The 14826-nt window shown below is 67.1% G+C and overlaps 1 protein-coding gene across 2 annotated transcripts in view; it reads right to left on the bottom strand.

The window, feature by feature from the left end:
* Nucleotides 1–13589, bottom strand: part of LOC311532621 (active breakpoint cluster region-related protein) — a 66595-nt gene extending 53006 nt beyond the window's left edge. The window contains exons 1-2 of one of the 2 annotated variants that reach the window (XM_084651215.1): nt 13479–13589; nt 408–592 (exon numbers count right to left, since the gene is read on the bottom strand). In XM_084651215.1, the coding sequence (XP_084507341.1) occupies nt 408–592; nt 13479–13539 (246 nt within the window). In that variant the 5' untranslated portion in view covers nt 13540–13589. Of the gene's footprint in view, nt 1–407; nt 831–13478 lie in introns of those variants that run through there. The other variant, XM_084651214.1, reaches the window with a different exon arrangement.
* Between the last annotated feature and the right edge of the window lie 1237 nt (nt 13590–14826).

The following is a 14826-nucleotide window of genomic DNA, read 5'->3' as shown; positions in this document are numbered from 1 at the left end:
CCTCTGGGGATGGCCCTCTTGACAAGCCCTCCTCGCCCTTCACCACAGCAAAGCACCAAGGAAGGAACCGACCGTGGCACTAGCCGACTGAAGCTGGACACTCGCCCTGCCCTGAACCACCAGGCCCCAGCCCGTGCTGCTCACCCCCAAACTGGGGGGAGGGGGAAGAAATGCTAGCAAAGGAGCAGCCAGGCTGCTCAGTGCCCCTCCTCTCAAGCCAGAAGAGGCGGAGAAGGACAGTGGGCTGAGCTAGGTGGTCAAGGGGGAATTGGAGGGAAGGGGGAGCCAGGGGACCGAACCATCCCAGCTCCAGCGACACCGGGTCCCACAGGACACAGAACCAGTGTCACGCCCGTGCTGGGCAGAGACCCCCCAGGTTCCAGCAGCACTGTCACGTGGCCACCTACCCCAGTGCCCAGGCTGTCGGTGGGCGTTGGTGAGACGCCATCCCCGCTCTCCTGGCCACGGGCGCTGAGCTGCGGCGACATGGTGGGCGACTCGTCGATGTAGGGCATGGTCTCCGAGCCCTCCGGTGGCACCTTGGGCTCCTCATTCCCCTCCGCGTCGTAGTCCTCCGCCCCGTAGTTGAAGTCTGCCAGGAGAACAAGGAGAGGCCGGTGAGTGTCTGCCACTAGGGCACCCAGGGAGGCATAGCGCACCGGGGGCTGCCTGCCCCTCGCCGCCATGGCACCATCCAGCAGCAGACCCCAGGTGGGAGACGGGGCTGGCCAGAGGCATGGCACCCAGGGGCTAAGCCATCAGACACCTGTCTACCCCCAGGGCACTCCTCCCCACTGGGGAGAGCTGAGAGCTCAGCACTCTCCCTGCCTGCTGCACCATCTTGCTTTTTATAGGGCTGGGGGTGGGGCTCCCAATAGGTGAGGTCACTTCCCTAGCTCCGCCCCCTTGTTTTGACTCCAGCAGCCAATGGGTGTGTGGCACCAGGACAAGGTGGGTGCTGAGACAGAGACTGATGGTTAATAGGAAAAACCCTTTTCCACCAGCCCCCCCAATCCCTCCCTGCAGCTGGGCAGAGGCCCTCTCCCAGCTCCGCCAGGGCCCAGGGCAGGGGCGTGGGCGCTTGGCCTCGGGGTGCCCCACTGCACTGGAGCCGGCAGCATTGGCACCGGCTGCGGAGGGCTGCAGGGCCCGGGCGTTGCATGGCTTGATTTTAGGGCTGCTCCGGTCAGGCACGTGGCAGAGACTGTGCCCCGGGGAGGGGTCAGCCAGGGCTGGAGGGGCCCCTCAGCGCCTCTGCCCCAAGGGTCAACAGCTCCCTGGCACGTCTGCATGTATCTGACAGCCAGCCACACAGCCCCCTCCACCCCGGAGAGTCAGCCACCCCACGAGTCACGAACACACATACACTGAGAGCACCACCTCCCCGCACATTTCCCCCTCCCCAGGGCTAGCCCCCAGCCAGCTCTTTAACCCCTGAGGAGCAGTGGCCCCTTCCCCGGCGCAATGAGCCACCGTGGCCCCCTTGGTCCCCTCCTGGCCATGCTCTGCCCAGCCAAGCCCACGGGCACACTTGACACACAATTAACAGCTGAGTACTGCCCCGGAGATGCAGGGACCCGGCTCTGCCAGGCATCCTGCTGCAGGGGCAGGGGCAGGGGCAGGGCTGAGCAGCAGCAGGGGGCTAGGGAGCCAGTGATCCATGCGAGGGGAGGACTCCGCTGCAGCCTGCCGCCCCATGCAGAGGTGCCAAGCGAATCTGTCCCCTCATTCCTATACCCTCAGTAGCAGCAATGAGGGTGGGCCTGGGTGCCAGGACTCCTGGGCTCTGCCACCGACCCACTGGGTGGTTTGCGTAAGTCACGACTCCGCCTCTCCGTGCCTCAGTTTCCCCTCTAGGTCATTGTCCCCGCGGCGCTCAAGGTTGGGGGGGGGCACGGCATCTTCCCAGCCCGCCAACAGCAGAGCTTGCTAGGCCCGGGAGTCGTGGCCCTCAGCGACACTTGCCCCCCAGCGCAGCAGCTCGCTATGGGGCGCTGGGCGAGCAAAGCAGTCCAGCTCCAGCAGGATGTTAATGGCAGGGAAGGGCGCAGGGCTACCAGCCCTAAAGGCAGCACAGGGGCAGTTCTCCCCACCACTTCACTCTCTGTCCCCGGACTCTCTCAGGCAGCGCTGAGCCCCCCCACCTCAGGCCTGCCTGTCCCAGCCGCCCCCTCCCTCCATCACTGACAGGCTACAGCCGGAGGGACGGGGCCAGGCTGGGAGCAATGAACTGCCTCTGTTGCAGGTGAGGGCAAGGAGGCCCAGGGGCTGGAGCCAGACTCGGCTTCATCCTCCACAGGCTGCAGAGCTGGGGGGAGTGGGGGGGGGGGGCCTGGCCGGTTACCACGGAAATAGCAATGGCCTCAGCAGAGGGAAGAGCCAAATGCAGCAGCCCCGAGATGGGTAGAGGGCAGGGGTCTGGTGCCAAGGGGGGGTGGGATCCAGAGGGCTGGGGGCTGGCACTGAGTGGGGGGATCCAGAGGGCAGGGGGGAAAGGGAAGCTGGACTGTTGGGGTTGGCCAGCAGGTGAATGCTGGGGGGCCCAAGGCTCAGATCCCCAGGAGCTTGGGGCAGGGGCTCTCCAGCCCAGGCCTGGCCCCTGGGAGCTGCTCTCAGGCAGGTCTGCGTGAGGCCGACGGGGCCCTTCCCGGGGTGAGTGCCAGCCTCTTGGAGCAGGGACAGCTGTAGTGGGAGCTTTCTGCGCTGGGAGGCCAGGCTGGGCCTGGCCCCTCAGGGCAGCTCCCAACCCAGTGGCTGGTGGAGGGGGCGGGCGGGCACTATGAGAGATGGTGAGTCCCTGCCACCCCAGTTGGAGGCATGTTCCCACCCCAGCCAGCACCCGCTGTCACAGCAAATGCCTTCTCTGTGTGCACCCTGCACTGACCTCTGCTCCACCCCACAGCCTGGTCCCTGTGGGCACCCTTCCTGACCCCACAATGATCCCAGCACCCTGAAGCCTGAGGCTGGGTGCCCCCTCAAGCCCCTGCATTGAGTGCGCCCAGCCCAGAGCCCCCACGCAAAGGCAGGTGGGGGCTAGAGCCCCCCCGGCCCACTGCACTGAGTGTGCCCGGCCCAGCACCCCCATGCAAAGCCGGGCAGAGGCAGAGAGCCCCCACCACACACACACACAGCCCCCTGCACTGCGTGTGCCTGGCCCAGAGCCCTCGTGCGAAGCTGGCTCACTGAAGCCCCACAGCACGATGCTTAGCTGCAGTTAATATTTCATTGCAATTTAATATTTCAAGCTGATAAATCTTTAAATCCAAGAGGATTTTAAAGCCCTCCAGAGTCAGACCCTGTGAGCATGAGCCAGGGAGGGAAGAGGGCCAGGAACAAGGGACATTGCTGGGCCCGTTAGCCTGGGGAATCATGTCCCCATGCCAGGGGATGGGAGGCCAGTGCTGGAGTCATTCAGAACGGGCCTGGGTGGGACACAGCACGGCACAGAGCGAACCCGTAACTGACCCCATCACAGCTCAGCAAGCAACCCAGCGTGGTCACCGCCGGGCAGCCCAGCCCCCATCGCTCAGACGCAGAAGGGTCCCCGCTGGGCTCGTCCTGCTGGGTCTGGCTCCTGTGGCCCTGGAAAGGCGCGTGTGTCCGTGCGTGGACACACACACACACACGCGTGTGTGCATGCAGCCACAGCCTGGCAGCCCAGGTTCCCACCTCATTAGCACGCTCCAGCAGGGAGCCCTCCCTGCTCCTGGGAGCAGCAGGCCAGGCGCCGGCCCCGGCTGCTGGCAGCGCTGCGGCAGGCTGTCGAGGGAGCAGCTGGGACAAGCAGCCGAGCGCACGCTCCTGAGTCACCCTCATTAGCACGGGGTTCCCTCCATCGCACCCACACACGCGCTGCCTCCCAGACTGCCGGACATGGCACGAGAGGTGGGAGATCCCACTGGCTGCGTGGCGCATGGGGAGGAGGGGGGTTCTTTACGCTGCATTACGCACCTCCCTCCCCACCTCTGCATGCACGTGGCTCGCACGCGCACACGGCTCGCACGCGCACAGCCCCGGGGAATCCACCCGGGTTATATACACAATGCTCTAGCACGTTACATTAGCACATCCCCACTTGTGAGGACAAGCGGGGGACTCCTCTCACTTTGCGGGGGGGGTGGTGTTTGATTCACTTCTGCTTCCTTGTTTAAGGAGTTTGGGTGAATTTTAGAGCAACAGCCCAGAGCATGGGGGTGGAGCCACAGCTCTACCTTCTCCTTTCCAAGCCTGGGCCCCCCTCCCACAGCTCTGCTGGTGACCCCCAAACCCAACCCCAGCCCCTGCTAGCCCAGCCCTGGGCCCCCCTCCCACAGCTCTGCTGGTGACCCCCAACCCCAGCCCCTGCTAGCCCAGCCCTGGGCCCCCCTCCCACAGCTCTGCTGGTGACCCCCAATCAAAACCCACAGCCCCTGCTAGCCCAGCCCTGGGCTCCCACCGCCAGCCCAGCTCTGCCAGTGCCCCCCAATCCCGACCCGCAGCCCCTGCTAGCCCAGCCCTGCCCCCACAGCTCTGCTGGTGCCCCTCACTCCTGACCTGCAGCCCCTGGTAGCCCAGCCCTGGGGTCCCCCCCCAGACAGCTCTGCAGGTGTCTCTCAACCCAGGACCTTTGCACCCCACCCTGCGTCCTTTCCTGCCCCTCTCTGGCTCCCCCTGCTCCCCTCAGGCCCACGTGGAGTCCGCAGAGCCAGACGAGCCAAGACATCTCTGCCAGCCAGTCCCAGGGCAGCTGGGCACGGATCAGCCGGCAGATCTCACGGCCCCTAGCTCATGCCCACCTCCACCAGCTGCTGCTGGCAGCTTCTCCTAGAGCCGGGGGTGCCAGCCCCTAGCGCCAGCCCTGCTCCAACCGGGCCAGGCTGGCGCGCGCCCGAGTCCCCAGCTCCCGCCTCCGCAGCGGCTGCAGGGCCCGCGGCGTGAGGCCCGTGCCATCGCCATGGCAACAGGCTCCTGCACAATCCTGCCGGCTGCCAGCTCAGCCTCCCACGGCCGCAGGGATGGGGGAAGGGGCCTTGCGCTCTCCCCTGCTCCGTCCCACGGGCCGGGCAGGGCGGGGGGGGGGGCAAAGGGGCAACGGAGCCAGCATCACCCCACCCCACAGCCCACCTCAGTGCGGCCCCGGCTTTCAGCCAGCACAACACCGGGGTCAGGCGCCCCCCAGGGCGACTCGGCCCGCGGACACCGGAGCGGGAGCAGGGGCTGGGCTCGGCGAGAGAGGCGCTCCCTCCCAGCCGGCCTGGGGGCCGCAGTGTCACGACCCCAGCCTGCCCCATAGCAGGGACCGCTGAGCTGGGGGCCGAGCCGCCGGCAAGGGTGCCAGCACCCCGGCTATCGGGCTGCAGCCCGAGCCCAGGGCAAGAGGCAATGCCATCCCACCTCTCCCAGCTCTTCCCATGCCCTCCGGCATGGGGCTCTGCAGCAGCTTCTTCCCCAGAAAAGCCCCCTGGAGCCACTGGGCAGGAAAGAAACCGACCCCATGATTAGCAGCCACTCATAGCCCGTGCCCCCAGGGCACCAGCCACATGCCAGCCACAGCAGTTAATATTTCATCAGCCCCACCGACAGGGCAGAGAAGCCCCCGTGCACCAGGGCGCAGTATCTGGGCTCTCCCAGAGCACTTCTCCGAGGACGAGTCCCATGCAGTGAGGTCTGCACGGAGGAAGGCACGTTCCTGGCTCCCCTACAGCCCCACCAGCTGCCCTCCTTACTGCACCAGGAATGCAAATTAAACCCAACAGCTAAGACACTATGCCCCATTGCCAGGCACATGTCAAGTGCTACTGCCAGGGAGGGGCGGCCGGGGAGGGGCGTGTGGGGCAGGGGGCAGCAGGGTCACATGCGTCCCCAGGCCAGGCGAGAGGCCCTGGAGTGCCGGGGCCCAGCGGGAAGAACTTGTGCCATCTCCGAGAGTGCCCCAAACACACACATTGCAAATCCCCAGCTCTAATTCCTGGGCCTGGAATTCCTTATCTGCTGCGCCCCAGGCCCCTGCACCCCTGCCTGCAGCCCAGAGAGAGGCCAGCCGCCCTGGGTTTGTGCGGCCCCTGGAGCACAGCCTGAGTCCAGCACTGCCGCAGCATGGGGAGAGCGGCTTGAAAGCCAGCCGCACCGTGGTCACATCGCCCTCCCCACAACCTGGCGCCGGGCCACCTCCAGCAACGGGAAAGAGACGGGAGGGCTTGGGAGCCCCTCCGCTGCACATGTCCGAGGACGGGAACTCACAGGAACAGCAAAGGGAGATGCTGGGTGATGTCACTGCCACTTCCCCTCACCTCTGCCAGCGCCTCAGCACCGACCGCAGCCCCAGTCACCCCGGCCCGGGCTCCCCACCAGCTCTGCCAGCGCCGACCGGCAGCCCCCGTCACCCCAGCCCGGGCTCCCCCCCAGCTCTGCCAGCGCCGACCCGCTGCCCCCGTCACCCCGGCCCGGGCTCCCCCCCGGTCTGCCAGCGCCGACCGGCAGCCCCCATCACCCCGGCCCGGGCTCCCCCGCAGGTCTGCCAGCGCCGACCCGCAGCCCCCGTCACCCCGGCCCCGGCTCCCCCCCAGGTCTGCCAGCACCGACCCGCAGCCCCCGTCACCCCGGCCTGGGCTCCCCCCCAGGTCTGCCAGCACCGACCCGCAGCCCCCGTCACCCCGGCCCGGGCTCCCCCCAGCTCTGCCAGCGCCGACCCGCAGCCCCCGTCACCCCGGCCCGGGCTCCCCCCAGCTCTGCCAGCGCCGACCGGCAGCCCCCGTCACCCCGGCCCGGGCTCCCCCCAGCTCTGCCAGCGCCGACCCGCAGCCCCCGTCACCCCGGCCCCGGCTCCCCCCCAGCTCTGCCAGCGCCGACCCGCAGCCCCCGTCACCCCGGCCCGGGCTCCCCCCCAGGTCTGCCAGCACCGACCCGCAGCCCCCGTCACCCCGGCCCGGGCTCCCCCCAGCTCTGCCAGCGCCGACCCGCAGCCCCCGTCACCCCGGCCCGGGCTCCCCCCAGCTCTGCCAGCGCCGACCCGCAGCCCCCGTCACCCCGGCCCGGGCTCCCCAGCTCTGCCAGCGCCGACCCACAGCCCCCGTCACCCCAGCCCGGGCTCCCCGTCTTCAGGCTCTCCCCATCCCCCTCTGCTGATGCCCCTCAAACCCAAACAGCAGCCCCCCTTCCGCATTATTTGTGTCCTGGGCCTTTCCTGAGAGCTGCCTGCGTTCGGGCAGGGGGAGCGCACGCCGCCTCTGGGGAACACACACCTGCAACCGCTGCCTTCCTCCTCCTCCACTAGAGACAGGTTAGGCGCAGTCCGGGGATTCCTGGCTCGCTGCTGGCCCAGCCCGGGCACCCCTCCATGCAGGGCCCCAATGCTCTTCCTCGCCAGCCCCCAGAGCCCTCGGCTACAGCCTGGCTGACAGCTGGCTGCGGCTCCCGGAGCCTGCTGCACCAACGCTCTGCCCATCCTTCCACTTCACTAAGCATCTCCATGGCTGTGACCACGCACTCGCCTGCCTGGGGGAGCCTGGGGAGAGCGGGCGGCTAACAGGGCCAGCACGGCAAGGGCCAGGAACAGTCCTCGGGGTCACTTCCCTCCCTCCACGTGCAGCCTGGGGACTGGCTCCAAGGAGAGTATGCCTGCAGCCTGGCCAGGGCGAGGGGAGACCAGGCTGGGGAGCTGGCCGGTGGAGCGACCACGCCCCTGGGGAGACACAGACGGGACGGGACGAGGAGCCCTTGGCCCCACTGGTCCCCAGCGTCGCCAGCCTGTGAGACATGCTCCCTCTCCCCGGCGCGCTGCGGACTGGCCCTGTTGCCTCAGCCGAAGGCAGCCCAGGGCGGGAGGGAGCCGAATGAGGCAGGAGTGAGGCTGGCCTGAAATGCCTTGGCACAGGGACCCGGCTGTGCCAGTCCAGACCCACAGGTGGCAGCTCCATCCCAGGACCAGCAGGGGACCTTAAGATCTAGGCTCTGCCGCATGGGCCCAGCTCTAGCTCCAGACAAATCCAAACCCGGGATGAGGGGGCAGCGACTGCCCTCCCGCAGGGCCTCCTTTGCCGGCCCCGGCAGAGCCCTGAATAAAGACAGCCCTGCTTTCCCCCGCAGTGGGAAGTGACCCATCTGGGATGGGGACTGGCTGCAGGATTGCCACTGAGGTTTATTTCTTCCCTTCTCTCCCCCTGTGGATTAACCGCTGGGGGCCCAGTGGTGCCTGTTAAACTGACCCTGCCTGCAACGGAAGCAGCTCATTAACCTTCTCCTTCCTTCCGCCTTCACCACTGCTCCCTCCATCCAGGCCAGCTCTCCTCCCCACTCACAGGCACCAGGGGCAGGCGCTGGCAAAGCCCTGGCATGGGCGGGACGCCCAAAGCAAGCCTGTCAGCGTGGGACAGTGCTCCCCAGCACACCTGGGCCAAAGGATCCCGCAGGAGGACGGGGCTGGGGAAACTGGATCCTGGCAGCCCCGCAAAACCCGGGTCATTCCAGAGCCCCCAGCAGCACTGACAACAGCTCCTCTTCGCTGGCCCTCATGCCGTGCTGGGAGATCTCGCCAGCTGGCTGCCGCAGGGATGGGCAAGGCATTGCTCAGGTCTAGCGCCCCATCAGGGGTGGCGCCCCTCCCTTTGCAGCCTGTTCCTGCCTGGTCCCCAGTCTGCTACACAAGGGCCCTCTGCTGCTCAGGCTTGCTGGGCAGAGCAGCCAGTCGGCGTCTTTCCTCCGCACTCCAGGCTGCCCCCGGGAGCTCTCCCTGCCTCTCCTGCTTGGGAGTTGGAGGGCTGAGCAGATGGGCCCTGAGAGCCAGGGGGTGATGTTCTCTAGTGCAAAGGCGGAGAGGGAGGAGAAAGGCCGCACTGAGGAATCTGGGGCAAGGGGGATGCACCAGAACGCTCATGTAGCCCTTTATTGTGGCTAGGACCCACCAATCTGAAGCCGTTTCCTGGATCTGTGTCCTGCGAAATCTTTGCAGAGGCTCAGCCAGGCCGGTGGGCCCAGTGCCCACTCCCAAGCGAAGGGGCGTCTGGGCGAGCAGAACCCAGAACCTGCCTTGGAGCCTACAGGCCCAGGAACAGCCCCCCAGGGCTCAGCTATGGTGGGGCCAGGCCTTTTGTGCTGGACTAAAGGGAGCCACTTTGGCTCCCTGGCATCACCCAAGGCCTGGGCCAGGCGACCTTCCCAAAGGAGAGACCCACCCAACGGAGCTTAAATCCTGTCACCTAACCACCGCCTCAGCCAGATGAAGCAGCAAGTCCCCAAAGCGCCCGTCACCGCCTGGGCCAGACCCGCAGCAGAGTCTCCAGCAGAACCACCCGCAAGTTGGGAGGAAGGAACTAGCGTCCAGCTGCTCGGCTAGGCAGGCAGCCCGACACCCTCACACCCTTGCCCCACCGGAGAGACACACAGACCATCGGGCCTATTGCTGCGTTCTGCGCCCCGGGCCCAGATGGAAACTAACTGCTAATGGGGCACGAGGTGGCCCAGACCCCATGTCTGGGCAGGGCTGCTGTGGTTCTGCTGTGCCCGAGGGAGGCTGCAGAACCCAGCCCAGGCCTGAGGGGGAGAACACACCACCACAACGCTGCTGCAGGAGTCCCCCCGGGCCTGGCTTCCTTCCAAAGGGCCCATCATACAGTTACCAGCTCTGGTGCATTCCCTCCCATGCCCCCGGTGCCGGGGCACCCCGGCTCCTGCCACGCTGGAATGCGCTCAGTGCTGGCACGAACCACAGAGAGATGCAGCCTGAGCGGGTCTGACAGTGCCGGAGCCTGGAGCCATGCCAGCAGGCTCTGAAACACGCCTCACCAACCACAGCCTTGGCACTGGCTCCTGAGGCCCCTAGACAAACACCAAAGCAGATCCCCAGTGACGTGCAGCAAGCCACACGCTGCCCTGGACAGGGCTAAGGGATCTTCACACTCCTGATATGGGGGCTAGCCAAGGCAAAGCAGCCAGCTGGGTGCAGGGCACCCATCACAGCATCTCTCCCCGGCCAGGCCTGGCTTCCCCTTCCCTCAGCCAGGATCGCCAGTCACGCCAAGCTCAGCCCGAGGGTCTAATCCACCCAGCTTAGCTCACTCCTGAGCCCCGAGCCAGCTGGGTGCAGGGCACCCATCACAGCATCTCTCCCCGGCCAGGCCTGGCTTCCCCTTCCCTCAGCCAGGATCGCCAGTCACGCCAAGCTCAGCCCGAGGGTCTAATCCACCCAGCTTAGCTCACTCCTGAGCCCCGAGCCAGCTGTGACGCTGGCAGAGAGACCAGTGCTCCAACTCCCTCTGTGCCCAGCAGCCCTCCTCCCTCCTGGATGGGCACATCCGCCACCTGCCTGCACACAGACCAGGAGAGGGCAGCGTGGCCCTGCTCTCCAGTTCATGCCAGGCCACAGATCCAGGCAGAGCCTCTTCAACTCGCTGCACAGAGGCTTGGACACTCAGGGGCAACTTGTACGTCCATGTACATTGTGAACGCCAGACACCTCCTGCTTACTTCGGGGCGGGGATATTTCCGCATGGGACCAAGTACCTCTGCCATCTGCACACCTCCGGCAGGTTAGCCAGTGCAGACAAGGGCTCAGAGCAGGGCCCACATCCAGAGCCAGGGAACCAAAGCCAGCCTCCAGCCAGGGGCTGCAGGCACAGCTTCCGTAAGGCAGCCCCCATGGACGCTGGGTCTGATCTAGTGCTGGGTCTGCCAGGGCTCTCGCTGGGGGGCCTCAGCAAGGCACGAGGGGTGCTCAGCCGGTCGGGGCACACACGGTCCGGAACCACTTCTGACCCTGGTGGGGACCCTGGGGTCTGACCGTGGTGGGGACCTTCTTAACCGCTCTGCGCCTGTCTCCAGACAGACACCACGTTATAAAGTACATTCAGGTCACTGGATCGAGAGTGAAAATTATTAACGTTCACCTCCTTTGCTGTGCCCACACCTGCCCCGCCACTGCTCCCCTGCCCACACCTGCCCCGCCATTGGCCCCCAGGCCTGCATCCTGCCTGCACCTACCCCGCCACTCACCTCATGCACCCCCCGCCCACACATGCCCCGCCATTGCCCCCCCCACCCGACCTGCCCGCCTTTAGCCCCCCGCCTGCACCTGCCCTGCCATTGGCCCCCAGGCCCACATCCTGCCTATACCTGCCCCGCCATTCACCTCGTGCACCCCCTGCCCACACCTACCCTGTCATTCGCCCCTCATGCCTGCACCTGCCCTGACATTTGCCCCATGCACCCCCTGCCCTGCCATTCACTCCCATGCAGCCCATGCCCACACCCTGCTCCCCCATTCGCTCTTGCACGCCCAGCCTGCACCCTGCTGTTCGCCCCCAGGCCCACCCCCTGCTCCACCATTCACTCCTGGAGGCCCTGCCTGTGCCCTGCTCATCTGAATTCCAGCCTCAGTAGCTCGGGTGTGCTTTGATTTGCTGCGTGTCACGGTGGTGAGCACCCTGGGCTGGGGTCTGACGGGCAGTGCACCATATGAATTATACAGCCAGGCAATGCCACTCAAAGCACCCAACCCACCTCCTCCAGAGCCCCTGGCCAGGCACCCCACCCACTGTGTGCCACCTCTAGGCAGCGTCCTCTCTCTGTCCTCCACATCACCACCACACTGTCCCCCACAAGGTTACTGGTCCTTCCTGCCCAGCACCAGGCCCTCCTGCGGGCTCCACTCCGAGCTCCACGGCGGCCAAGGGATTCAGCCGCAGGCCCCCAGCAGAACTGCGGAGAGGCCTCTGGCTCCGCTCCTCATGCTTCAAGGCCGCAGGCGGGCTGCCTACAGGGGCCAGGAAGAACTCACAGCTCCGGCTCTGCGGGGCCGGCCAGGCACAGTAGCGGGGGCTCTCCAGCGCTGGCCCTGCTGGGGGCGTGCACTGCGCTCGCCCCACCTGCAAAGCACCTCAAAGCACTTCTCAGGCCTCAGCCCTGCCTGACATGGGGAGAAACCACGGCACCCGCCCCAGGCCACACAGCAAGGCAGCCACAGAGGCGGGAACAGAACCCAGAAGTCCGGGGCTCTCAGCACACAGCCTTGCGGGTGGGTGGGGGAGCTTACCCGCTCGCTGCACCACTGCCAGGGCATGTTCTGATGCCCACCCGCCTGAGGTGCTTGCTGCACCGACCCAACCCCGGGGCTGTGAAATCCAGCCAGAGACAGGCCTCCCCGCTGACCCAACGCGAGAGCCAGGGACCCGGGCGATCCCCCTGCCCGAGCCCTCCTGGGGCCGCAAGGAGCTTGGCCCCATTCCCGAGGCAGCCCCTGTCTCTCTGGGGCCGTGGTGGCTACCCAGTGCCACGCTGCAGAGCGCGAGAGAGTCACACGAGCCCCACCGCACAAAAGGTCCCCGGCGACCCGGGTCTTGGAGCTCTCTCCCACTCCTCGCATCGCAGTGATCTTCCCGCCACTACCACAAGGGGGCACAGGAAAGCAGCCCAAGCCCAGGGACCAGCCTGCTTCCCCGAGCTCGTAACCGGTGGCACAGGGGCTGGCAGGGAGGCCCCGTGTCGGGGGGCACGACTGCCCAGTGACCCTCGGACACCAGCAGGGCGAGCCGGGGACTGACCTGCTCCCGCTGGAAGGGGGCATCAGGCATGGGGGCAGTGCAGGGCTAGGCCCCTCGGGGCGCCGAGGTCACCCAGCTAGCAACGTGGGAAGCGTGGCGTGGATGGCTCCGGTGTTTCTACCCAGAGGTGCAGCCCCACTCGGAGCAGGGTCAGACGACGCTGCAGGAGCAAGGCCTGAGCCCACCGCTGCCCCCAGGGCTCTCAGCCAGGCCCCCGCCGAGCGCAGCCCGTTCTGGGGCTGGGAACTGGGCATGGCTGAATGTGCTTCCCCAGGTGGATCAGCCTGTGCCCCCCGCCCCGGTGCCACGCAGGTGAAGGCAAATGAGGGCATCTCCCAAGGAAGAGCGCGCCCCATGGACAGTCCCTCTCTTGTGGGCTCACTTAGAGGGAGCATCTCCGCCACAGAGCCGCATGGGTCTCTCGGGGCGATTGCAGGGGAAGGTGCCCCAATCCTCCCCGCTCACCTGCGTGACCCCGCTGCACCAGCGCTCAGCCTGCCCATTTACATAACCTGCCCCGGGCTCCGACTGCCCAGGAGGGGGCTGCAGGGGGTTGTGCCGCCCCCAGAACACTGGCACTGTCTAAATGCCAAGGGATGGGGGAAGCGCTTCCCGGAGCAGCCTGCAGTGACAGAAAGCAGGAGAGGAGCGCGCATCCACGGGGAGGGGGCTGCACTGAACAGCCCAGGCCCCCGGCTAACGACGGCAGGCAGAAGGGACACCCGCTCCGATGCCGCCTTCGCTTGGATCCTGCCACCCACCCGGCCCTGCGGCGCAGCGTTACACAACAGGTAGTGACAGAGAGGGGAGCCGGGCCGGCCAGTGCCCCCACCTGGCACCGTGCCCCCAGGTGAGCCGGCTCCCTGCCCCCTGAGCGATCCTTCCCAGCCCTCTCCGACTCCCGCAGCCGGGAGACCCCAGCGGCTCCGGCCCAGCCCAGCCCGGCCCCCCCGAGCGCACACGTACTGCTGTAGAGGGTGTCGATCCAGGAGAGGCGCGCCAGGCCCCGGTGGCTGAGCGGCTCCATGCTCGGCGAGGCGAGGCTGGCTGTCAGATCCTTGGCCACCGACACATCTCCCAACAAAGGCGGCGAGGGGAGGGAGGGAGGGGAGCAGGGAGGGGGCCAAGGGGAGCGGGGCTGGGGCGGGCTGGCAGAAGCCCGGGCAGCAGTGGGTCACGGCAGCCGGTGAGGGGAGCCCGAGCCAGCCCCTACCCTGCAGCACGGGGCTGCCTGCCGGGGGGAGAGGCTCCGCTCCGGGAAGGAGCCGCCAGTGCCTGCCAATGGCAGCCCGCACCTCCCCCCGCCTCCGCCGGAGATGGGGCGGGGAGCGGAGCCAGCCCCGCATGCAGGGAAGCTGGGGAGGGGGCAGCGAGCCCCTCTCTCCGTGCTCCGGCGCCACGTCCAGAGTCACCCCCAGGCGCTCAGCTAGGCTGCTGCCCTGCACCCCAGAGGTGGCTGCATTTCAGCATCATGACAGGTGACAGCTGGGGGCGAAGGGGGGGCACCCCATGCCGTGGGGCAGTGCTGGGCTCCGCAGGCTACCATCAGCTCCCCGAGTTTGGGGGGAAGAGGCTGCGGAGACACTGCCAGATGGTCAGGTGGCTGCAGGTGGCAGTTAGCTGGGTCTGCCGCATCCCTCGAGGCCGATGACCCCCTCCCCCAGCCATGCCGTGAGTATTATTAGGGGGTGGGGGAGGGGCAAGAGGGGCCCTGTGGATGGCCTAACCTGGACATCCGGCCCTGTGCCCCCTCTGCAGACTGAGAGCGCAAATTGGCAAGACCCCTCGAGGCAGCCCGGGCATGACTTCAGTCCACCAGCCAGGGGGGCCAGTAGTGCCAGCTGGCAGGGTGATGCCCGTCTATTGGAAGCCAGGCTGAGAACCAGCCAACTCATTCCACACAGGCCAGCGAGCAGCCAGGGACGTAGCCACCTCCCAGCACCAGCGGGCCCTGCCACACTGGAGCTAAGAGGCCAGAGGGGAACGGCCCCAGTGGCAAGGAGAACGGGTCCCAAGGAATGACCTGGAGGGAACATGGGGCACGTGGGGAGAGCGGAGCCGAGGAGCTCGACAGGCCCTGGGACATCGCCATCTTCGTAGTCACTGGAGCCAACAGCAGCCATGGCAGCTAAGAGATGCATTTCTTTCCTCTCCTCTCCTTCCCGGGGCACGTCAGTGCCAGCCCCCTCCTGCCCTGGGCCGAGAGGCCCGAGACTGCAGCCGGGCACAGCCAGAAGGCGTACGGCGGGTAACCAACCCCCGCAGCCGGGGCACAGTAGGTGCAGCCATGACACTCTCCAGGACAGGGAAGTGG

This window comes from Lepidochelys olivacea (genome assembly GCF_965140295.1).
Source record: "Lepidochelys olivacea isolate rLepOli2 genome assembly, chromosome: 17".
Lineage (NCBI taxonomy): Eukaryota > Metazoa > Chordata > Testudines > Cheloniidae > Lepidochelys > Lepidochelys olivacea.
This window is presented reverse-complemented; position numbering and strand designations above follow the sequence as displayed.